The sequence below is a fragment of the Ochotona princeps genome, chromosome 8 (assembly GCF_030435755.1).
Source record: "Ochotona princeps isolate mOchPri1 chromosome 8, mOchPri1.hap1, whole genome shotgun sequence".
NCBI classification, from domain to species: domain Eukaryota; kingdom Metazoa; phylum Chordata; class Mammalia; order Lagomorpha; family Ochotonidae; genus Ochotona; species Ochotona princeps.
The window spans coordinates 43,857,577-43,881,252 of NC_080839.1; the positions used below are offsets into that span (position 1 = coordinate 43,857,577).

At 42.0% G+C, this 23,676-nt stretch overlaps 1 protein-coding gene across 9 annotated transcripts in view; it reads right to left on the reverse strand.

Annotated features, from left to right (window-relative positions):
* AAK1 (AP2 associated kinase 1) overlaps positions 1-23,676 on the reverse strand; it is a 170,747-nt gene that overhangs the window by 38,459 nt on the left and 108,612 nt on the right. For all 9 annotated transcript variants that reach the window (XM_058667913.1, XM_058667914.1, XM_058667915.1 and 6 more), the window contains 8 exons: positions 21,061-21,182; positions 19,704-19,785; positions 19,087-19,219; positions 16,217-16,320; positions 13,577-13,656; positions 10,164-10,318; positions 8,751-9,040; positions 5,918-6,190 (listed from right to left, as the gene is read on the reverse strand). In XM_058667913.1, the coding sequence (XP_058523896.1) occupies positions 5,918-6,190; positions 8,751-9,040; positions 10,164-10,318; positions 13,577-13,656; positions 16,217-16,320; positions 19,087-19,219; positions 19,704-19,785; positions 21,061-21,182 (1,239 nt within the window). The remainder of the gene's footprint in view (positions 1-5,917; positions 6,191-8,750; positions 9,041-10,163; positions 10,319-13,576; positions 13,657-16,216; positions 16,321-19,086; positions 19,220-19,703; positions 19,786-21,060; positions 21,183-23,676) is intronic.

The window sequence follows — 23,676 nt, forward strand, 5'->3', positions numbered from 1 at the left end:
GCATGGAGTTTAGCTTGGTCTGGCCCGGTCCTAGGGAGTGAATCAACAAATGGAAGATTTCTTTCTTCTCTATCTTGTTCTCTCTCTGTGTGTCTCCATGTTTTTGAAATAATTGAGTCTTAAGACAAAACTGGTTTCTACTAAGAGACCCCCTAACTCTTTAACAGCTGCAATTTTTCAGAAACCAGAACTCTACTGGTTCTGTAGTACTTTTTTGTTTTGTAAAGCCAATTTACTTCATTGTGGGGGTGTGTCCAGAGGACCTTATTTCTTTGGCAATGTGAAAATGTATGGGATAGGGGTTGAGGGATTTATTCCAGTCTTTAATTTGGAAATAGCTTTGGAGAACCAACAAAGAATTCCAGGGCACATCAATGGTTTGTGGAAAATAAAATTAAAAGATAAATTTATGGGTGGGTGTGTGACACAGAAGTTAAGGTGGCTGCATCTAACATTAGAGTGTCTAGGTTAAAATTCTGGTGCTGCTCCTGATTCCAGCTTAAAGTACAGCAGGTGTGGCTGATGTCTCTGTCGCTCATGTGTGACTTCTAGACTGTCACCGATGTGTGACTTCCAAGCTCCTGATTTTGGTTTGATGTGGGTAGTAAGGCCCAGTCCGGGCTATTGTGGGCATTTAGGGGGTGAATTAGCAGATGGGAGTGTTCTCTTCACTGCCTATCTCTCGAACATGTGAAATAAAATAAAGTAAATGAAATGAAGCAAAATAAAATAAAGCAATACACTTATTTTGGTGCAAAAAATTTGGGGACTACAGCTGTAGTGCAACAGGTTAAGCAGCCAGCTGTGATGTTGGCATCCCAAATCAGAGCGTGGGTTTGAGTCCTGGCTGCCCTGAATCACATCCAGTTCCCTATTAACTTGCCTGGGAAAGCAGTGGAGCATGGCTTAAGTACTTGGGCCCCTGCCACTCACATGGGAGAAACGGATGGAGTTTCAGGCCCTTGGCTTCAGCTTGGGTCTGTCCTAATCACTGCAGCCATTTGGGGAATGGATCAGTAGGTGGAAGTTCTCTTTCTCTCCCTTTCTCTGTCACTCTGCCTTTTAAATAAGTAAAATAAACCTTTAAAAATGTTTTTGAAATCCATGTATATGAAGGGTCATTGAAAATTTCAAAAAAATACATACAGATTTAGTGCATATAATGTTCTGCACCAAAATGAACTTTCTTTTAATCCTACTTTCAACAGTTTTGGAAGTACCATTGTGCAATAAAGGGGAAATAATGCTTTTGATGATTATTGAGCTGACAACACGAGGACTCTTTGAGGTATGGGCTGTTGTCGGAACATAGCCAAACTGCCACCAAGAACAACAAGCAGGTGGTACATTCTCAGGACCACATGAGTGGCCCTTACACAGTCACCTGTATCAAGGAAAAGGCACAAAACATTAACAGCAGATGGCTTCACCTAAGACACCTGTAGTAAAAAACCTGGGTTTACCCCTCGGCTCTGGATCCTGAGTCCACATTCATATTTATGCAAACCCTGGGACGCAGTGTTGATGTCTCAAGTAACTGGGTCCCTACCACCCTGTTGGGAGGCCTGGACTGATTTCCTGACTCCTAGCCACTGTGCACCTTTGGGGAGTGAATCAATGGGTAAGGGCTCTTTTTCTCTACCTCTTAAAAAAATAAGTCTCCAATCTTAACCTTTTCATAAAAGAAAAATGTTAAGAAAACCACATAACTTCCTTTCTTAATTCTGCCAGTCTAGATAGAAATGACTTAGGATATGCAATACTCCAGGGATTCAATTGTCTCTTCCCTGCAGTCAGATGAGAGTGCTGTCCTTCTACACTGTGTGTCTGAGAATCAAGCCCTGGGAGAGTTTAGCAAAACCAGAATATTCAGCTACTTGAGGGGAGTATACTTATAAAGTGGGTTACTGTTTGTATGTTGTTTTCTAGACTTGGAACATTCATTGAGGCAGACTATGTACATATTATCTTTGTAACAACCACTTCAACAGCCTGGATGATACAATATACAGTTACAGAATCAATCAAACTAAGGTTAGAAAAATAATGCAGTAGCCTTGGTACAGCAGGAGCAGAGTCCCCTCCAAGGAAGACCAGAGCTCCAGCTCCACGGGGACAGAAGCTATGAGTACATCGGTGGGCTGGTTATTTCATATTTCATCACTCTGAAACAGTACTAAGCATCGGGCCTATAATTTTGAAGCGTGCACACTAATTGGAGCACATTTCCCCTCCTCTTACTGATTCTGTGCAGCACACTGAGGAGATGCCTCCAGCAGGAGGCTACCTTACAGTATATGAGCAGTCTGCTGTAGGTGAAACACTCCTAATTTGAAACCTGAAATGCTTTTAAATCCAAAATTTTTTGAGTGCCAACAGGAGAGCACAATTAAGACTCCATTCTTGATCTCATGTGACCGGTTACAGTTAAAACATAATCCCAGCAAAATCCTGAATAAAAATTACCTTCAGGCCATGTGTACACAGTGTACATGCAACAAAAGAATTTTGTGTTTAGATATGGGCTGGATTATTAAGATATCACATTACGTACACTTAAAATATTTCAAAAGCTGGAAAAAAATCTGGGTAGGTGCAGTGACTCAGTGGGTTAACTTCCCACAGAGTGCTGGCTTACAGCCCACCCATTCCACTTATAATCCAGCTCCCTGCCAATGTGCCTGGTAGGGAAGTGCCTCAGAAATGGAAGATATTTACCGGCCTCTCTCTCTCTGTCACTCTACTTCTCAAATAACATCAACAAGCAAATAACTAAATAATTTTTAAAAATTGAAAAAAATTTCAAAACTTTCTGGTCCCAAGCATTTCAGATAAGGAATACCAACTTGTCACACAAAGTAGCTCCCATCTATCTATTCGGCTCCAATTCACAACGCTGTGAGGGTTTCATCTATTTGGAATCAACAAATTCTGGAACATGCATTTGCCGCAGAGGTTAAGATGTGGGATGTTCACATCTTGTATTGGAATTCCAGCATTTTAGTAGTAACTCTGTTTTAACTTCAGCTTCCTGTTAATGGGCACCCCGAGAGGTAGCAGGTGATCACTCAAGTACTTGGGTCCCTCATGTGGGAGACCAGGCTTGGGTGTCTAGCTCCTGGCTATGACTTGGTCCATCCGCAGGTATTGTGGGCATTTTGAGAAGTAAATCCGTAGATGGAAAATTTCTGTTTCTTTTCTTTCCACCTTTCAAATGAAATGAAAAATAAATAAACAAATTAATAAAATTTCAAAGCATCAAAACATGTGAAGGTTGAAAGGAATCTTCAAAATCACAGATTCTAACTCCTTCACATGCCACTGATGTCAAGTGCTCGAGCACGGTCACATGGGCGATGGGAAGCAGAATCCAGGTCTCCCAACGCTGCACAGGATGCTTCTGCAGCACGGCCCCTCCTCCTCCAGAGACAGAATCAGGAGGCGAAAGAGGGAAATGCAGGCCAAAGGGGAAGGAAAAAAAGGTAGATTCAGATGTCTAACTTGCAGAAAATTTGAAAACAAAACAATATATTTTATTATAAAAGAAGTATAATAATCTTGGGCCCAGCACAATAGCCTACCAGCTAAAGTCCTCACCTCGCACTCACCAGCATCCCATATGGGTGCCAGTTCTAATCCTGGCGGCCCCGTTTCCCATCCAGCTCTCTGCTTGTGGCCTGGGAAAGCAGATGAGGACAGCCCAAAGCCTTGGGACCCTGCACCTATGTGGGAGACCCAGAAGAGTCTCCAGACTCCTAGCTTCGGATTGGCTCAGCTCTGGCTGTTGCGGCCTCTTGGCAAAGAATGACTCAGCAGACGGATCTTCCTCTCTGTCTGTCCTCCTCTCTGTATATCTGACTTTCCAATAAAAATAAATTTTAAAAAACAAAAGCAGTATAATAATCTCAAGACATGAACAGAAGGGTGGGCACTGTGGCACCGCATGTTAAGCTGCTGCTTGGGACCCCTGCATTACATGTTAGAGTGCTGGTTCAAGTGCTTAGTTCCTGGCTGCTGTTGTGACCATCTGGAGATTGATCATAGTAGACGGAAGACTTCTCTGTGTTACCCTTACAAGAAATAAACACATACTAAAAAAAAAAAAAAAAGAGTTCCATTCCATTACTCTAATATACCTATTCTTATTCTTAGTGGCTTGTATTTAAGTCTTATGTACATGCTTTTTTCATAATAAGTTTTAGTATTTCCTAAGTATTTTTTCACAGTGTTGCCCAAATTTTATAACCATGATTTTTAATCACTTCACAGGTGGATTCCAGCAATGTAGATGCTTTCTTCTTTTAGGCTAATATTAATAACAACATCAAGGATGCAAGGCCATTTTCCCCTTGTGGATTAGTGTTTAAAATGCCTGCAGGATCTTGACCTAGCACTTACTTTCCCCTATTCTCTCACTGTCCCTTAAACCACCCACCCCAAGGCAAAGTGCTCAAAGTACTTTTCTACCCAAGGAACATGCAGAAGGCTGAATACTTCCTAGGAAGTAGATACCATTATCCAGCTAAGAAGTGTAGTCAGTAGTAGCTGACTGTGTCATCATCCTGGAAGTGCAATTATTATTATCATCCTTCAACTCAGATTAAAATTCATTTCTTTCAGTCCCAACCCCTACTGTTGATTTCAAACTTCAAAAAATTCACGGGAAAATGGAACTAAAAGAAATTGATCTTTCTGAGGCTTTCTCAAGGTCATAGGCAATCACTTTCTAGTCTGGGCCCAAGTTTTCAATACCATGAAATGAGGGGTCTGGAATGCATTGCAGAATTTCTTCTAGTTCTATTACATAATTGTTTTGTGAAACTCTTTTTCTAATACCCAGAGGAGCTTTATCTCTTGCTAGTAATGAAGATAATGGCTGTCCAGCACACGCCTACAGGAAGACGGAGCTGTTTCTGAGATGAAGTTGTAAAGACACTGAATACACACTTAGCTGAGAATTAAAGCAGACAATCTATCTGCGGCACTGCTTCTTTTGGAGGGATGGAAGTTTTCTGGTTTAAGATGGGCGACAAAACTCTAACAGAAATCAATCCTCAGAAAGATGGTTTCTTACTTTTCCTTCCTTCGTCTAGTAGGTGGGGTTTTCCTGGGAATAAGAAAGTAGCTGTGATACTCTATCATGTGGGTATGAAAAATGCCTTTTTCTATTACTATCAAAAATATTACAACAACTATTACTCACAAAACTGTGAGTACAGAACAAAGATCATTGACTAAAGGCCAAAGCACGACATGTCCAATTTTGTAGAAACTACAGAACCCAACCCAGAGAGGGGCTCTGATATCATGTTCAGGGACTACCCAAACCTGACATGTAAATATCTAAAGTGACAAGATGGCCCAAGCAACTCAGATGCTCTGGTGCCCAAGAGGACCAGGTAATTGTAAATAGTTCTGGATAAGCAAGCCCTTGAAGGGTGCTGAATGGCAGGCTTGACTGATGTGGTTCCTAACATTAGCCAAGACAAAGAATAAACAGAGTACCATCACGACTCGGGGTAAAGGCAGAGGCCCATTTAAACTTGTAGAGACAGAAAGGGTGGAATAGATCAGACTGTCCCTGGAAGAGGAAAAGGGCATTAGTTTTGATCCTACCTACACCCTTGACTGTTCAACAGTGGCACTGACAATTAACAGCTCCTTCTGCCAGTCTAATTTCAGATCAATAAATTAGAATATCAGACTCATTTTTAAAAAGCCTCTACCATCTACAGAATATGTTATACTATTGCTGTACATATCAAGTAAAGATCAAATATCTTTATCACTAGAATGGGAAACCAACTTGGCTCTAGTCCAGAGGCTCCCTCTTAGCTGGTGCCACCCCCTTGCCCTTTTCTGAGACCTCACTGTACACTCTTCTGTCTTTGTGCTCTGTGCCCTGGCTGATCCTTACCGCTGGCTCTTGGGCGGGAGATGGCTGTGTGGCCACAGTTGGCTGTGCCTGAGGCTGCTGCACTGTGGCCACAGCAGCCTTTTGCTGCAAGGCAGCCTGCTGAGTCATCAGCTGTTGTTGATGCAGGGCTGTGGCTAGCTGCTGCTGCTGCTGCTGCTGCTGTTGCTGCTGCTGGTAGAAATTCTGTATGAGCTGCTGTTGGGAGCCTCCTTGGGATACCACCGGGAACTGAGCAATGGCTGGTTGCTGGGTTGTTGGATGGACTGTCTGGAACTGAACAGGAGAAAGTGGCAGGAAATGAAGTGACTACTATATTCACAAAACACGAACACCTCTAAAACCGAGGTCCAAGGCAACGGACAGTAGGCCCAAGAACTACATGGCAACATTTTATACCACCAGGTTCTGCCACTGCACTAGGTGGGCCTTCCTAGACCTGCCCTGGGTAAAGGTGACTGACTACCATGTGACTCTGCAAGCTGGAGCATCACCAAAGCTAACAAATGATTTCTCAGTCACAGGCGTAATCCTACTTCTTTTAATTAGAATAAAGTTAAAGGGTAAACAAAGAAGCAGATGTCAAAAACTAGCTGTCTATTTATCACACAATTGCTGGTTAACAATCTCAAATGTTTATCAACAGGAGATAGAACCAATGATGATACAGCCTCAAGGATATATCAAATGGAACACTCCCAGGTCATAAACATATATATGAACCAGAGGCCAAAGAATTTTGAAGATTTAATTTGGAAATAATGTTAGTATTTTGCATATTCATAAAACACAACCAGACAAAAACTTAAAAGTAATAATTAAAAACCCAAAGCACAATGAAATCAATAAACCTGTGTATCAAAGTGGTGGCTAAATTCCCCAGGAAACAATATACTAAAGAATCTAAGGGCAAAATTGGCAAAAAAAAATTTAAACTATTTTCAGTAATCATATGGGTATGTAACTGTAAATCAAATAATTAACAATGTTAAGGATATCTGGAATTAAGATTTTTCAGCTGGGAAAGAGAAAAAATCTACAAAGTTAAAACAAAATCCTATAGTTACAAATCTGAACTCATAAGGTGTATTCTCCAACAAAAGATATCATTTTTTTTTATTCTTTTTTTTTAACTCATCAATTACATTGTATTATGTGACACAGTTTCATAGGTACTTGGGTTCTCCCCACCCCTCCCCAAACCCTCCCACCATGGTGGATTCCTCCACCTTGTTGCATAACCACAGTTCAAGTTCAGTTGAGATTCCCCCATTGCAAGCATATACCAAACATAGAGTCCAGCACAAAAGATATCATTTTTAAATGTCCTGAAAGGACCCAGAAATAACAACTAACCCATTAATAAATGAGGTCCTGTAGTCCCCAAACTGTGGTTTCCCCAAAACATGAATGATTCCAGGTATAAGGCAGAATGATCCTGAAAGTTTATAACAACAGGTAGCAAGGACATCAGTAGAAACTATTAGCGCCACATCCAAAGGACCCACGGCCAATTCAAACAGACTTCGAATGGCCAGTATTGGGACAACTGTCAAAGTGAATAAAACACTATGCAAGTCTCAAGAAATGACCAGTTGACACAGAGAATGGAGGAACAGATCAAATGACGCTACAGGGACACAACTAGCCAAATCTAGAATGTGGAAAATCCTACAGGAAAAATAATCCAGCTTAAGAACTAATAACAAATCATAGAAGAAAAATATAGGGGGAGAGAACCTATGGATAAAAAGGGATTTTAGGGCCTGGCACAGTGGCCTAACAGCTAAAGTCCTCGCCTTGAACACCCCGGGATCCCATATGGGCGCCGGTTCTAATCCCGGCAGCTCCACTTCCCATCCAGCTCCCTGCTTGTGGCCTGGGAAAGCAGTCGAGGATGGCCCAAAGCGTTGGGACCCTGCACCTGTGAGGTTCCAGGTTCCCGGTTTCGGATTGGCGCAGCATTGGCCTTTGCAGTCACTTGGGGAGTGAATCATCGGAAGGAAGATCTTCCTCTCTGTCTCTCCTCCTCTGTGTATATCTGACTTTGTAATAAAAATAAATAAATCTTAAAAACAAAGGGGGGGGGACTTAAAAGTTATATCAAGCATGATATAATGAATATATCCATAACAAAAAACTAAAAAAAAAAAAAAAACAATGGAAAAATGGAAAATAATATACATCAACCAAACAACATATGGACCTTTTTTGGACCCCGCTGATTGAGGCAAATCAACCTAAGTTATGAGACATCAGAACCTGTTAAACACTACTGGATGTCTAATAAAAGTAAGAAATTACTATTTATTTTCCCCATTAAAATAATGATGGTATACCTAAAACACGTAAAATAATAGTGGTATAGCTAAAACATGTAAAAACCAAGGAAGCAAAGCATCCTTAAAAAACAGCTGCTTTGGCTCCCTGCTTGTAGCCTGGGAAAGCAGTTGAGGACGGCCCAATGCATTGGGACACTGCACCCGCGTGGGAGACCCGGAAGAGGTTCCAGGTTCCCGCCTTGGGATCGGCGCGTCGGCCGTTGCGGCTCACTTGGGGAGTGAATCATCGGACGGAAGATCTTCCTCTCTGTCTCTCCTCCTCTGTGTATAACTGGCTGTAATAAAATGAATAAATCTTTAAAAAAAAAAACAGCTGCTTTGGTACAGTTCCTCCATGAGGTGGCAGATTCCTGATGGCCAGAGAAAACCTGGGAAAGGGCAGTCGTGAGTGACAAGGAAATAGGAGGTAGTGGTGAACAGCTCTGTCTTCCCAATGAAGGGCCTGTTTACAATCAGGACTCAGCTCTGCACAAGGCTCTGATTGGCCACCTCACCTGCTGGGCCTGGGCCTGCTGTTGCTGCTGCTGCTGCTGGTAAAATGTGCCCGCTGGCTGCTGTGGTGGCTGCTGCTGCGCCGGTGGCGGCTGCTGCTGCTGCTGCTGCTGCTTGAGGAAGAGCTGCTGCTGGTGCTGAGGTGTAGCTTGGGCCTGAGTGGAAGGCGTCTGTTGGGGGGTAGGCGGAGCCTGGGGCTGTTTGGGCTGAGGGTGTGGCAGGGGCTGGCTGGGTTGGGGTTGGTGTTTTGGTTGGGGAACACTGGCCAAGAGGCCCGGCTGATTGCTGGATCCTGCAGAGAGAATAAACGCCGTATAAGGGTGTTTTCCACCCCAAATAGCTTTCTGTCTTGCTAGCACAATGAAAAGAGGGTAAAAAGTTGAAAAACCATCCCAAGATCTGCTGGAGCTTCTCACTGCTCTTCTACATGCTCTGTCCCACCCGGGGTACCTTTCCATCTTCTTGCTGTACTTTGTTCCTCAAAACAAGGTTCAACAATAGGGATCAAAAGGAGTACAACACCTCCTTCAGTAAGTCTTCTGCTATCAGTCATCTCACTGAGTCAGCTACTCAGCACCCTGAGTATCTGTCTGCATCAGGAGTGGGGAACCTCTTTTCTACCAAGGTTCATTTGGACATTATAGTAATCATCTGCAGACCACACAAAATCATCAACTTAGTCATTTTTTTTTTTTATCAACTTAGTCATTTTGTGGACCTTATATGGCACATGGGCCAGCCAGGCCCCACCCCGATACATGTACTACTGGCCTCTAATGTCACTGCACACAGACATAGCCTATGTGCCCACTGGCATGATGCATGACAAAGAAGCTCTTGGAGGCTTTAAGTGTTGCTTACACAATCTCACTCTGGATGCCTGCCTGCCTATGAAAAGATCACCACCAAATTCACCAGTTTTCTATTGGAGGAAGTGGTGGCTGTGTTCAGCTACTGGACATTTTTGGATACTATCCTCCATGAAACAAAGCTCTCTCAGCTCACTAGAAACAGAACACCGATTCATGAAGAGGTAAGATATACTTTAAAAGAGAAAGCATTCAACACTACTCTTTTTTTGAGTGTCAAAGAGGTGAATCTTACTTCTTTAAAAGAGACAGATATGATCTGGATGGACCAAATCACAAAATCAGGGACAAGTCTAAGTAAGAAAAGCAGACAGTCAGCTTCAGTGATCTTGAAAATCCATCTCAGAATTCCATGTAGAGTCTCTGTAGAGTCTCCCCTTTTGCCAGTCATTTGCCAGCCAGTTTCACCACTTTCTGATCCTAGAGGAAAGCCATTGTTGTATGCTGTTGTTTACTTTTCCTAAAGTAAAGCCATTCTTCTGAAGACTTCCTTTTTATCTAGGATAATAAAGATGAATCTAGCTTCGCACCAGTCCAGCTACTGACCTGCAACCTGAGGTGGGGGTTGAACTGTGGCCCTCTTACGAGGAGTCAGGGCTGGTTGGATAGGAAGGATTCCTGGGTTTGCCTGAGTCTGCCCAGCTTTAGGCCTCTGGCGGGGTGCAATGGAAGTCTCTGTGGTGGGAATGGGATCTGTCAGTCTAGAAAAGGACAAGGAAAAAAGATTTTTCATGTTAGTGTGAGAAAAACAGAGGGGCGAGAAGAGTTCATGCTGCTCTTCCCATCACTCATCCAGACCCTCTTAATCCACTTGACAAAGTAGAGCACACAGGATGTTAGTATGTTACTCAATGCTGTGAAAGAAGGGCAAATACGTTTGAAGACATCAACCAAAATATGTTGAATAATTTTCTCCCAGCATAACTTTTCATGTGTGAACGTATATGGAGAATTTAAAAAAGAGAACATTGTATGCCCTTTTAGTTTTTTAGGTCCTGGGACTCTTACCCATATTTGCTGGGTTGTCCCAGAGAATGCTTTATGCAGTGATACAAAGAGTGGTTTGAGGCAGGTGGTTTTCTGATACAGAAGGAACTCAAACTTGGTTAGAACTGTTGGGCCAGCATTGTGGAGCAGCAAGAAAAACCACTCCTTGCAAAGCTGGCATCCCATATCAGCTCCCATTTATATGCCGGCTGCCCCACTTCCAATTCAGGTCCCTGCTAATGGTTTGGGAAAAGCAGTAAGAGATAGCCTAAGTGCTTGAGCTTCTGTACCATGTAGGAAACCTGGATGAAAACTCCTGGCTTTGGCTTAGCCTAGCCCTAGCTGCTGTAGCCATCAGCTGCTGTAGCCATCAGCTGCTGTAAACCAGCACATATCTCTCTTCTCTTCTCTTTCTCAATTCTTATAAGTGAGAAAATAAATAAATATTTAAAATATAATAATAATAATAATAATAATAATAAAACTGCCAAGATGATCTCTCTACAACAGAAAGCAAGCCAGTTAGAGAATTCTGCATGACAACTAAAAGGGGTAAGTATGAGCTGTGTGACAGCTCACATGACACACAGACTCTTTCTCCACAGTAGAAACTTTTTTGGCTGGGCACAGGATCAAGGGTAAAGGCCATGTCATACTGTCCAACTTGTTTTGAGCCCATATATTTAAGTTGTGGCCTTACATGGGATGTTAACAGATTCCTATGTGGCAGCTTCTAGAAAGCTTCAGAAACAAAGTGTACGAAATCAGTGGTAGGCCCGGCATGGTAGCCTAGTGGCTAAAGTCCACGCTTTGCATGCGTGGGGATCCCATATGGGCTCTGGTTTGTATCTTGGCTGTTCCACTTCCCTTCCAGCTTCCTGCTTGTGTCCTGTGAAAGCGGTAGAGGATGGCCCAAAGCCTCGTGTGGGAGACCTGGAAGAAAATTCCTGGTTCCTGGTTTTGGATCAGCTCAGCTCTGGCCAATGCGGCTACTTGGAGAGTGAATCAGAGGACAGAAGATCTTTCCCTCTGTATTTCCTTCTCTCTGTAAATCTTTCTAATTAAAAAAAAAAAAATCTTAAAAAAAAAAAAAGAAAAGAAAAGAAGTCAGTGGTGCATATCCTTTGTCTCCCTTGCCTGGCCGCTCCTGAACACTGCCTCACTGCTCTAAGAGGTCATGGCTCACCACGAGATGACAGAGCAGTGAGCCTTCTGTCTTGACCCCTGAGGGCTTCATGAAATGAAACAGCCATGGCCTACTTTCTTCTAGGCTTTGTTTACTTGGGAAAAAAATACTACTAATAAGCAACTATCTATCTCCTATATGCCACTGTCATTTTGGATTTTGTGTGACTAAAGCCAGTATAAAAGGGACAACTGCTGTGTGGCTGCTTGTTCCTGGTGACAGTGCTGCAGTCCAGGTGCCAATTTATAGCACTCACAGTGGTCCACCGGGCTGGCTGCTACCTGACTCAGAGCAGAGCTGCTGTCCTTAGACACTGCACCTAGGGGAGCACACATGGAACCAAAGCCCATATAAACCAGCTTCAAGAATATTCCCGGGCCCAGCGGCGTGGCCTAGCGGCTAAAGTCCTCGCCTTGAAAGCCCTGGGATCCCATATGGGCGCCGGTTCTAATCCTGGCAGCTCCACTTCCCATCCAGCTCCCTGCTTGTGGCCTGGGAAAGCAGTTGAGGACGGCCCAATGCTTTGGGACACTGCACCCGCGTGGGAGACCCGGAAGAGGTTCCAGGTTCCCGGCTTCGGATCGGCGCGCATCGGCCCTTTGCGGCTCACTTGGGGAGTGAATCATTGGAGGGAAGATCTTCCTCTCTGTCTCTCCTTCTCTGTGTATATCTGGCTGTAATAAAATGAATAAATCTTTAAAAAAAAAATTTAAAAAAAAAAAAAAAAAAAAAAGAATATTCCCAAAACATGCCTGGCACCTCCTCCATTAAATGTGAAACACTAAGCAAAGCAGGTGGCCCCAAGTCCTTCTCAATGACACAATTCCAAGGAATGTCCATCTTGGGATCCATAAACTTTTCATTAGCACCCTAATAGGCATGATTTTGTGCTGGTTGTTGTACTCATAATACAAACGCTATGTAATATGGCCAGGCTGCAGCCTGGAGAAGGGAAGTGGGAAGGAAAATGGGACCAATGCTGGGGAAGTAAAGAGAAAAAAGAAAAAGCCAGGAGTGGGGGATGTGAGCAGATGTGAGAACTCCCACACTGGTTCTCTCCTGAAGCGAACAGCTTAGAAATAAAGGGATCTGGAGTCAAAGAGAACTCCATTTGTGCTCAAGCTCCTCCCTAGCCACCTATGTACAAGGCATATGCCTTGTAACCTCTTTCACCCTCAGTTCTCTTTTCAGGAAAACGGAGCTACACACATGTCTAATGTTCACAGACAGGAAAACACATGTATGCCTGCAATCACATGGCATATGTGGCCATCAAGTACATCAATTACCGTGAAACCACTTCATCAACTTTAGAGGATCCAAAATGTTAGTCTGGGCTTCAATGTGAGAGCTTTGTGGGAAAGGGGAAACAGGTCCCTGGTTAGATTTTATAGGCTCTGTCTGTGCCTGATACAAGATAACTATGAATCCAAAAGACTAAAGGTTAGGGTGGTGAATAAGGCCAATCAAAGCCAGGACACATGGGTTAGGACATCACAACATGTAAAGTCTGCCCCAGCCTCAACTCTCAATATCCCCCCTCCCACCCCTGCTTATTCCCAGGCACAGCAAATAGCTAAGGAGTTCTGGGTTTTCTTTCAAATGTAGATCACACTGTTTCATTTTATTCCTTTCCAACAGTTTCTGCCTAAGGCAGAAACAATTTCCTTTTCTGATCTCTGTACCCTCAGGTCACAGGCAGCTAAAGAATCAAGAAACACAGGGCATCCTCCCCTGTTGCCATGGCAACCAGAGCAGAACAGGTGGTAACAAAGTTTTTTCTTACCTGGCCTTTGGCTGGGTCTTTTTTGCAGCTGCCTCACTGGCTTTCACTGGTTCAGGAAGCTTTGCAGGAATGGGAGAGTTCTATGGAATTGGAAAGGGAAAAGGACATCAAAGATTTCTTTGTTAAAAAAACAATAACCAGCCTGATTGGGACTGATGGAAATACATTTTGGAGTCTTATACAGAGTGGCTTCTAGACTCTGCTCTCTGGTAGAGGGAAGGAAAGCTAACCAAATGCCTGTCGGACTCAGCCATAGTCAGGGGAGCAAAGTCTCTGAGAAGAGAAAGCAGTTTGCAGCTTGCAGCTGGCTCATAACACACTTTCCCTGATCATTCTCCACTGTTTGTACCAGGCCTAGATCACTGGGGGCTTGATTTCAGTATCCCTGTTCCTCTATAGCACAGCTTAGAAGTAATGCTACGAAAGCAATGAGAAAGAGATATTTGTAACGTATATGATTCAAGTTCCCACAGAAGTTACAGCTAACTGGTTCGCCAACCTAAGGACTACGGAGTCTTTATCTGAACACTTGCAGTGTATGTGGTTGCTGAGCCAGCATCTCTTCTCAACATGGGAGGCTGTAGCCTATCTACAAGCCAGCCTGGATTCTGCACGATCCAATATTGCCTCTTGAGGGAACACCAAGCCATCTGCACCTACGCATAAAACAACTGTTTACCATTTTACTGTGAGGACCAAATGACAGGAGACTTGTAAAATACATGCCTAAAAAACTAACTTCCAATCTGAATGCTTCTGATTACATTGCATGTTATTTACCTTTAAAAGTGGGAAAGTGGGACTGCAAAAGAAAACACAGCTACATTTGGTTATTATACAATATCCCTGGTTTTAGCTGGAAAATTTGAAAAACAGTGCTAGTTATATAAACCTGGCTTTTCGGGGTGACTATACGGTACAGCGATCAAACTGTTTCTTGGGACACCTGAATCCTACATCAGAATGCTTTGGTTGAGGTCCTGGCCCCACTTCCAATTCCAGATCCCTGTTAACGTGCACCCTGAGAAACAGTACGTGATGGTTCAAGTAGCTGGGTCTCTGCCATCCATGTGGGAAATACAGACTGAGTTCCAGACTGCTGGTTTTGGACTGGCCCAGTCCCGGTTATTATGGGTATTTGGGGAGTGAACCAGCAGATGAAAATCTCTTTCTCCCTGTGCATTTCATTTCAGATCAATCAATCAATCAAGTGCATGGCGCAATGACTCAGTGGCTAAATCCTTGCCTTGCAATCATCGGAATCCCCTATGAATACTAGTTTGTATCCTGGCTGCTCCACTTCTCATCTAGCTCCCTGCCTGTGTCTCGGGAAAGCAGTATGGGATGGACCAAAGCCTTGGGACCCTGCACATGTGGGAAATCTGGAAGAAGCTCTTGGCTCCTAGCTTTGGATTGGCTCCAGCCATTGTGGCTACATGGGGAGTGGACCAGTGGATGGAAGATTTTTCTCTGTGTCTCTCCTTCTCTGTCCAGTAAAAATAAAAAAAAATCTTAAAAAAAAAAATTAAATAAATCTTAAATTTTTTTTAAAAAAACTGGCTTTTAAAGGTCCTCTCATTTTGTTTCCAGGTAAAGGAATGTAGGCTAAAAAGCTCATCCTTCAAGCAGTCCTCTCCCAAGTGAGAAGCATAATTGAAGGGAGAAGCCTGGGAGGGGAAAGAAATGAGCTTGTCTGGCTCACCTTTGCCTTCTCTTGGCTAGGGAAGAGCCTGTCCCCTGGGAATCAGGCATTTACACCTGAGGCAGGTGGATCTAATGCCAGGGAGCCTGACTGTTCAAGCTATGTCCTCTGACTCAATCTTACCAGAAACAAAGTCAGTATTTCGAGGTCTATCTGAATGAGCTCTGCATATGATTCCAAATGTGGGAATGAAAGAAGGATTTCTCTTATCTGTACCCTTTAGTCATAGTAGAGACTTCAATAAAATGTTCACAAATGGGGAAAGTAAGAAAGAGAAAGAAAACTTAAGGTGAGAATTACAGTAAGCCATTACGGTAAATTCTTCAAGATAACTAGGTCATAACATGACTTGAAAAATATATCCAGATTGCAAAAGGGGTGCTTCTAAGCAATTTACTCTGGAAACTTAAAAGTACAGAGTTTAAGATTACAAGTATAGGAAACATTCTTATGGCCTTCTGCTGCAGGGAGGGTAAAGGAAAAAGAACAAGGATGAGTTATAGATACAGCTAACAGCAGATGTGCACTCAGGAACACTGCTGCCAAGGAGAGGGAACAGAGAGGAGGAGCTTAGGCAAGGGGGCAAGTTCAGGGTTTGCCTCAGGAAAGCAGCCTGAGGAAACAACAGGCACGTGGCCCTCAGTAAAAAGATGACAAGACAGGAAATTGGACACCTTCAGCCAGAGCGGTCAACTCAATCCCCTGGGCATTTTTGTTGTTGTTGTTGTTCAGTGTAACTGCCTTGGTTTGATAATTAAATTCCATGGGAAAAGTGGATTCCCTTTATAGCAATTGTTTCTCAGTTACTTTTGCTTGAGTGACCCCAGGAAATAAAGCAAGGGCCATCTACATTCACTTAAAGAGCTGATTAACACCGCAGGAACTCAAAATGGCAATCTGATAATGTTTACTTCCTTTAAAAAACAACATTCACATACCTGCACATTTGGAATTGGGCATTCTTTCTTGAGTAGTTTAAAAGAGAAGTAGGAGACCTGGTAAATGTCTGGCCTTTTATCAGGGTCTGGCTCCAACATATACCCTAGGAGAAACGTGAATACATTTAATTATATCCTAAGTTATTACATTAGCTAAAAACAGTTTCTCTACTGTTAAATCTTATTGTTTTTTACAGCTTTTCCTCATAAAATCAATAAATTAGCCCTTTTCTTACCATCATAGACAGGGAAATTTTAACTTCGTTAAAATAGTTAACATTCACAGGAAGATGAAGTATGTGAAGGGTAACAACAGCACTTTGAAGTTCACATTCTGTGCCTCATACAAGGACTCAGACTCTCACTAGGAAAGGCTACTACCTTCATCTTTTGATACTTAGAAGGGTCCAGGATCCTGCTTCTGGTTGGCTATCTTGGCTCATACTCTCCTGCTAAAGAAATCATTGTTGTTGATAGTTATACCTAAAATCCAAACCTCATGAATGCCTACACTACTCTTTTATTGGAGATACTAGCTGATTTACAGTGCAAAAGGAATTAGAAGTAATAAAGATCTATTTTCATTCTCATCTACAGATCACCCATCTATTTCTAGGTCCTAGAAGCTAGGACAGACCTCTCTGAAGCTGGGAAACCTATCACGGGAAAAAAAAATATTTGGGAAGGCACAAACACACACACACACATCCATATACAAGCAACAATGCAAGGCAGCTTGCTGCTTAAGTAATAAATGAATGGTTCAGATACTCAGTTCAGAAAAGCTCAGTGGGGCTGAGGCCTTGGGAGGTCTTTCAGAAGAGGATGGGCGGAACTCAGGCAGGGGGAAAGCAGAAAAAAGTCACTCCAGGTGAGACAGCGGCCTAAGCAAAGCATGAGTTGGCAAAAGGCAGGCGAATGCCCTGCTGTAAGGAAACAGAGAAGCCAGAAGGATGGGGTGGAGAGAAGGCTGGGTGGGTAGGATGCAAGCAGACATAAAAGAAGGCTCTTAAATGCCAGGCTGTGGGATCACTAGCAAGCTGCTCAAGTTTACCGAACAACGACATTTTACTGAGAGGGTGATATTTCATAAGATGAAGCTTGTGGTAAGGATGGGTTGCACTGACAGAAGAGAGGAGAGCAGCTGGTGGTCGATCCACCAGTGCAGGCATGAGTAGACGGTCTGTCTGTATTATTGACACAGAGTTGAGAACAGAGAGAATAAAATAAAGAGAAACTCAAGGAAAAAAGAAGAAAAAAACTGATTCCTCCTCTCCTCTTGATAGCCAGATACAAAGAAAATCTTAAATATCACTCATGTTTTGATAGCTCATACCACTTAGAGAAACTGAAAACAGGGGAACCTTATACTGGGGAGCAAAAAAAAAAAAAAAAAAGGGAGGGACAATAGTCATAAACTAAATTTTAGACCTGTGAGTTTAGGGTAACAGTGAGATCCAAATAATTTGCAAACTGGAATGGTGTATGAGAAAGAGGTCAATGGCAAATAAAAAGTCATAAGGAACTGTCTTCCTACTACAAATTTACTGAACAAATTTTTAAAAGGAAATAAAATTATTACCAATAAAAATCCTACTAGTCTAATGTCAATTTGGCAATTTTTGCCAATTCTGTTTATATAGCAGAAACTCTAAAATGGACAGAATGCTTTACCTCTGAAAACAATCCAATGATCATTAAATGCCATAATTTATTCCTTTAAATATTTCCCCCCCTTTTTTTTTGTTAATGAATGGAAGAAACTGATAAATAAAGTCAGTACAATGGAATGGCTAGCCACTTATAAACTGTATCTTAATATGGGTTAGTTACCTATACCTTCTCAGCTTCAGATTCTCCATTTGCATAACTGGGATAATTATGCTTAGAATATAAAAGGCTTTAAGAATTAAATGAGAGGCCAGTGTGTTAAGTGGCAGCTTCGATGCTGACATCCATATGAGCACTGGTATAAATCCTAGCCACTCCACTTCTGATTCACCTTCCTGCTAATGTGCCTGAGAAAACTTTGGAAGAAGGCTCAAGCATTTGTTTCCTTGCCTCCCATATGGGGGACCTGGATGAAGTTCCAGGCTCTAGCTTTGGCCTGGCTCAGCCTCTATCATTGCAGCCATCTGAGAAGTGAACCAATAGATGGACAATCCAACTATCTGTCTTTCCCTTAATTTCAAAATAAGTAAATAAATCTTCTTTAAAAATTTGTAATAGTTAAAACCTTGTTGCTAAATGTACTGACCAATGTGGAAAGATCAATTCATCTTTCTTTAGCATTTTAGTATAAGGGGTTTTGTTAAGATTATTCTACCATCTGGTCAATGATGATTAGTACATATGCTTGCTGTGAAGATATGAAAGAGTGGGAGAATCTAAGACTGTTTTAAACAAAGCACTGAGTTTAGATGTTTGTCATCACAATCCAATGATTAACCTAAATGAGAAGAAATACCAAGTTCCACGGAGTTATACATTCTTGATGATACATTCACTCCAGCTGATGCACTGCAATTATGTTCATTTGAATTGCTTCAAGTTTTACAAAGATGAATTTCTTACCACTTGCTATGAGTCAGCGGGTTTCCTTTGCTATCAGAGCTTTCACACAGAACACTGCTCAAAGCACAATTAGGATTTCTGTCTGGGCAGCTGGCTTAGGTAGGAAATAGAGTTTAGAGTTATAACAAAAAGACCCATCATTCTAACCAGACCTTATCTTTGAGCTCCCAACAATTGTCAACTAATTTCTTTATCTCTGAATCTAACTCATTGCTCCTGGAACTTAACCTCTTTATCGTCCAGTTCATTTCTACTGATTAGATATAAAACGTGAAACTAGAAACTTTAATACTTACTAATTAGGCAGTGCATGTCTTGAGAATATCGAGAATTATCAGGAATTGTGAAGTTTCCATCACAAATGGCCACCTGACTCTCCCCAAATGGCAAAGTGAAGTAGCATAATTTATACAACAAACATCCAAGAGCCTAAAAAAAAATTTAAAAAGCACATTACTACTAATGGCTTACTTACTATAATTGCAAATGGCTCTAATAATAGATACTGGCACCATCCACCTCACCAACATATGTAAAAACTCTTTACTTTCAATCTATCAAAAACTTAAATTTAGAGCCCAACTTCATGACTTAGCAGGTGACTTCCATTATTACTGTCATCAACACCAACCCAGGTTCTAGTACAGAACAAGTATCTCGCATGGTTTGCTCATAAAAGCTAGTAGTATTAGATATGAAAAAATATCTGAATAACTTTAACAGAGCTCTGGTGCAACTTCCTTAGCCCTAAGAAGCAGTAAGTTGGTCCCTTCACATCAGGAACAACCCAAGGACAGGTAGACCATGATATGGTACAGGTGCTGTCACACTATTGCCCTGTCTGCATTGAACTTGGGAATCTACAATCAAGACTGCCAACATCTGGGGTGTGGACAGGGTAGTTGACACCTACCCAAATGTCTGCCTTCGTGGTGATGATTTTGCCACTGTACAGGTTGACCATTTCTGGTGCTCGATAGGACAGTGTTGTGTATCTACGACCAAGAGATTCAGGTTTTGTTAAATATGTCAATGCTATAATAAAAAAAACCAGAAGCAGTAGTAAATTTAATTTCTAAAACATATATAGAATTCTATTTTTCTGTGGTTATCTATGGAAGAAAGTATAAAATATCAGTGAAGATAAAATAAAAAACTGTCCGTGGTAAAATTGTATCACTACACTGTGGCCATCCTATCATCACACCTTCTTACCTAAGAACATACATACGGGGACTCAAGGCGCTGAAGCACTGAATAAATCCTTAAAAGCCACTTTCCTTGGGTGTTCAAGTGACACTATCTTCTACAAATCCTTGTTGCCTGAAGTTGTATTTGCTGATTTACTTTTAAAAATGGTAAACCCACAGACTCAACACAGAGACCCAACTCTGGTTAGGAAATTAAATAGTAGAAAGTGGACTCTGGCTGGAGTTGGGAGCAGATGGGATCAAGTTCCCAATCATTGCTCCTGGAATGGAGCCAAAACAACAATTTCCCTCTAAGTGGTTTTGTATCTTAAGAGTAGTATAAGTACATCCTCAAGTGAGCATTTCAGCATTACCAACATGTGATTGTGCTATTTTAGATCCCAGACAGAACTGGTTTAAGTGTTTATCAAGGCCCTAAATCTGAAGCCTCACTTCTTCAGGCTTGTTGCCTGCGTGATAGGTGAGATGGGCAGTGGGAGAGAAAGATCAGGGTATAAGTGTGTTGGCTAGCCCGATGATTTCTTAGTAGCAACACCACTGTTGTCTGTGCAGAGTCCAACACTGGACAGGAAAGGAGAGTCAGGTTCTTACAAGACCCACAAATCTAAAGAAGCTTCCTTTCATGGATGCTGATGACTCAGTGTCTGTAGGGACTTAAATAACCTACTCACCTTCATTTCACTAGGTTGTAGGGAGAAAACAGCAATTTGAAGTTCAGTAAAAGGCACATCTGTCTGACTGATTGTATCATGGTTATTGTAATTACACTTAAAATATGACAGTTCTTTTATGGTGTGTGCATCACTTATATTTTTGCAGGTCACATGACACTGTCAGTCAAACTATCTATGTGCAACAACCACAGAAACATTGATAGAGTATTCTAAAAAAGCTTTCCTTTTACTCTCCTCATCAATACTTGTGAGGCCCCTGCTCTTCTTTCACTTAGAATCAAACAACCCCAGCGTGAAAAGGAAAATTGGCTAGCACCACCCAAAGCTGATGCTGAACTTGCTCACTAATAATGGAAGGAAGTATAAGAAAGGAGAAAAGGCTTACTTTTTAATCTCATCTTCTACTGCATTGACTCCCTCAGTTTGTGGATTCTGGAATTTGTTGGTGGCGCTTCCAAAGTCACACAGGACATAGTGGCCTCGGTCATGCAAGAGGATATTTTCAACCTGAAAGACATTGGCCAGTCACTCATTCCAAGACAATATTTACCAATGCATGTTAAAATTTGGTTTTATTGTCAGATAAACAAAACTGCTTTATTTTTTGGTACTTTCATGAACTTGCACAGAAAAGTTATTCTCCGAGGATCTCAACAGGGGTCATCCCACACAGAACAAAAAGGAAATGCAGCGTAACAGAGCAAAATTCGGGCAGAAAGGGCAAACAGAGGAAATTCCAGTGTTGAGTTAGAGCCTGTGTCTGTAGGTTGCCAGCTGCACCCTCACCTCTGCACAGTCCTCACACTCAGAAGCCTTGGAGCTCTGCTCCTGCCTTCTTCCAGCCTAAGAAGCTCTCCATGGCTCCCACCTCTAGATGCAATGATCAAAAACCTCTCTCTTCTTTCCATACACATACTGCTCTGGAAAAAGTAAGACAGTAATCACCAAATATTCCCAGGTTTTCCTCTTCCAACTACTGGTTCTTCTAAAAATATCTCACCAGTTACAAGAGCTTTTTGTTTCTACACGTTCAATACCTGTTTCTACATGTTCCTAAAATATATATATTTAGTACATTTTATAGTCTGATAGTTTGTATCTGTTAATTTCAATATCTGAAGTCTTTGTTGCAAGAAGGCTTTGCTGTCGTTACCTTGTATTCCCTGGAACATAACCTGCAGGAAGTCTTTGAGATTGGTCTGAGTCTCTTGTTCTTCCAGAGGGGACAGGCTGGCATACCCATGATAACACTAACCTGGAATCACTGTAAATTTTTGACCTTGGAGTATAATCCACACATATAATATAAACTATGGCTACTGACCTACAGGCAGGTTCTTGTTAATCACAGTATTATGAAATAAAAATGATTAGGATAGATTTGTTCCCTTGAGATAAAGCTGAGTCAGGCAAATATTTCCACCATCGACATTTTTTTTTCTATAAAGCTCACTAATTTAATCTATTTACATAAAGTAGAACAGCCAAGCTATCTTTATACAGTCACTAAGAATCGAAAACCATCCCAACAAAGCAACACTGATTTTTCCATCTAATTCAGAGGTTATAGAGACAGGAGCCATCATCTATTGAACGTATATTATTGCTAGTATTACTACTACATGGGTTTTCTCACTAAATCCTCATACTAACAAGGTGATTACCCACATCCCTGAAGCAATGGGGATGCAACTACACATGGAGAAACAGACCTGGAGTGAGTTACCTGGCAAAAGTCACAAAGTAACGCCAGGAAGTAAACCTGAGTCTAGAAAAGGCCAGGCCATTAAATTTCTGCAAGGCCAGCGGAAGGTTCTCACCTTCGACCCCCAATGGTAACCATTACTTTGTACTTGCCCAATGTTCTAGCCACAAGTAACTTAGAACACGGTTTCTTTAGTTCTCTATGTTTAGAAATGCTTTTATAACACAAATCCACTTAATGAAGAACCAAGTATCTACACACTAGCCAGATTGATTTGTTCAATGTCTCCTCCAAATCCCCTGGATTTCATAACTCATCTTTTTACTCAGCTGGTCACTCTCCACTACTCAATTTCAAGCTAGCATTTTTAAAGACCTTGACCAAGTCAACTAAACCTTCTGTGATTGCACAACAAAAATCCACAGAATTTACTGTCAATAGGAAGGGAGTCATCAAGGCCTGCAAGTCACAGTTCACAGATCATATTGCAGAACTGAGCAAGTACAATAGAGATTGTACAGTTGACATGTCTGAAATGGTTACTCTGGCCATGTGCCGAAAAACTATATCAACTTCTTTTTTTTAACTATGCACCAGCATTAGCCCTCTCACATATTATGTAAGTCTCATTAAAAGATCTCTGAGGAGGGCCCGGCACAGTAGCCTAGCAGCTAAAGTCCTTGCTTTGCACATGCCCGGATTCCACATGGGCGCCAGTTCTAATCCCAGCAGCCCCACTCCCCATCCAGCTCCCTGCTAGTGGCCTGGAAAAGCAGTCAAGGATGACCTAAAGTCTTGGGACCCTGCACCCGAATGGGAGACCCGAAGAGGCTCCTGGTTCCTGGCTTCAGATCAGCGCAGCTCATGAATCAATGGACAGAAGATCTTCCTCTCTGTCTCTCTGACTTTCCAATAAAAAAAAAAAATCTTTTTTTAAAAAAAAGATCCCTGAGGAGAGTACATTGCATCATGCCTACGTATTCCCAAAAACCCCTGTTTCAGCACAAAACACACCAATGACCCTCGAAAGTGGCTGATGGAATCACGTATCCAATATCACTTAGCAATTATCTTCCTCCCCGGCCTCATGAGCCTTCCAGGGCTCCTGTGAAACCAAGATTTTACTGTATGTGTATATTTCTTTTCCAAGTCAGCATCTACAATTGTAATGCTAGAATATACTTTACATTGGAACACCAGCTAAGAAGTTTTAGGGATGACAATCACTGTTGGCGGAATGGAGGACTAAGTAAACAAAGCATAGAATACAGATGGGGCCACTGTTGGGCTGATAAG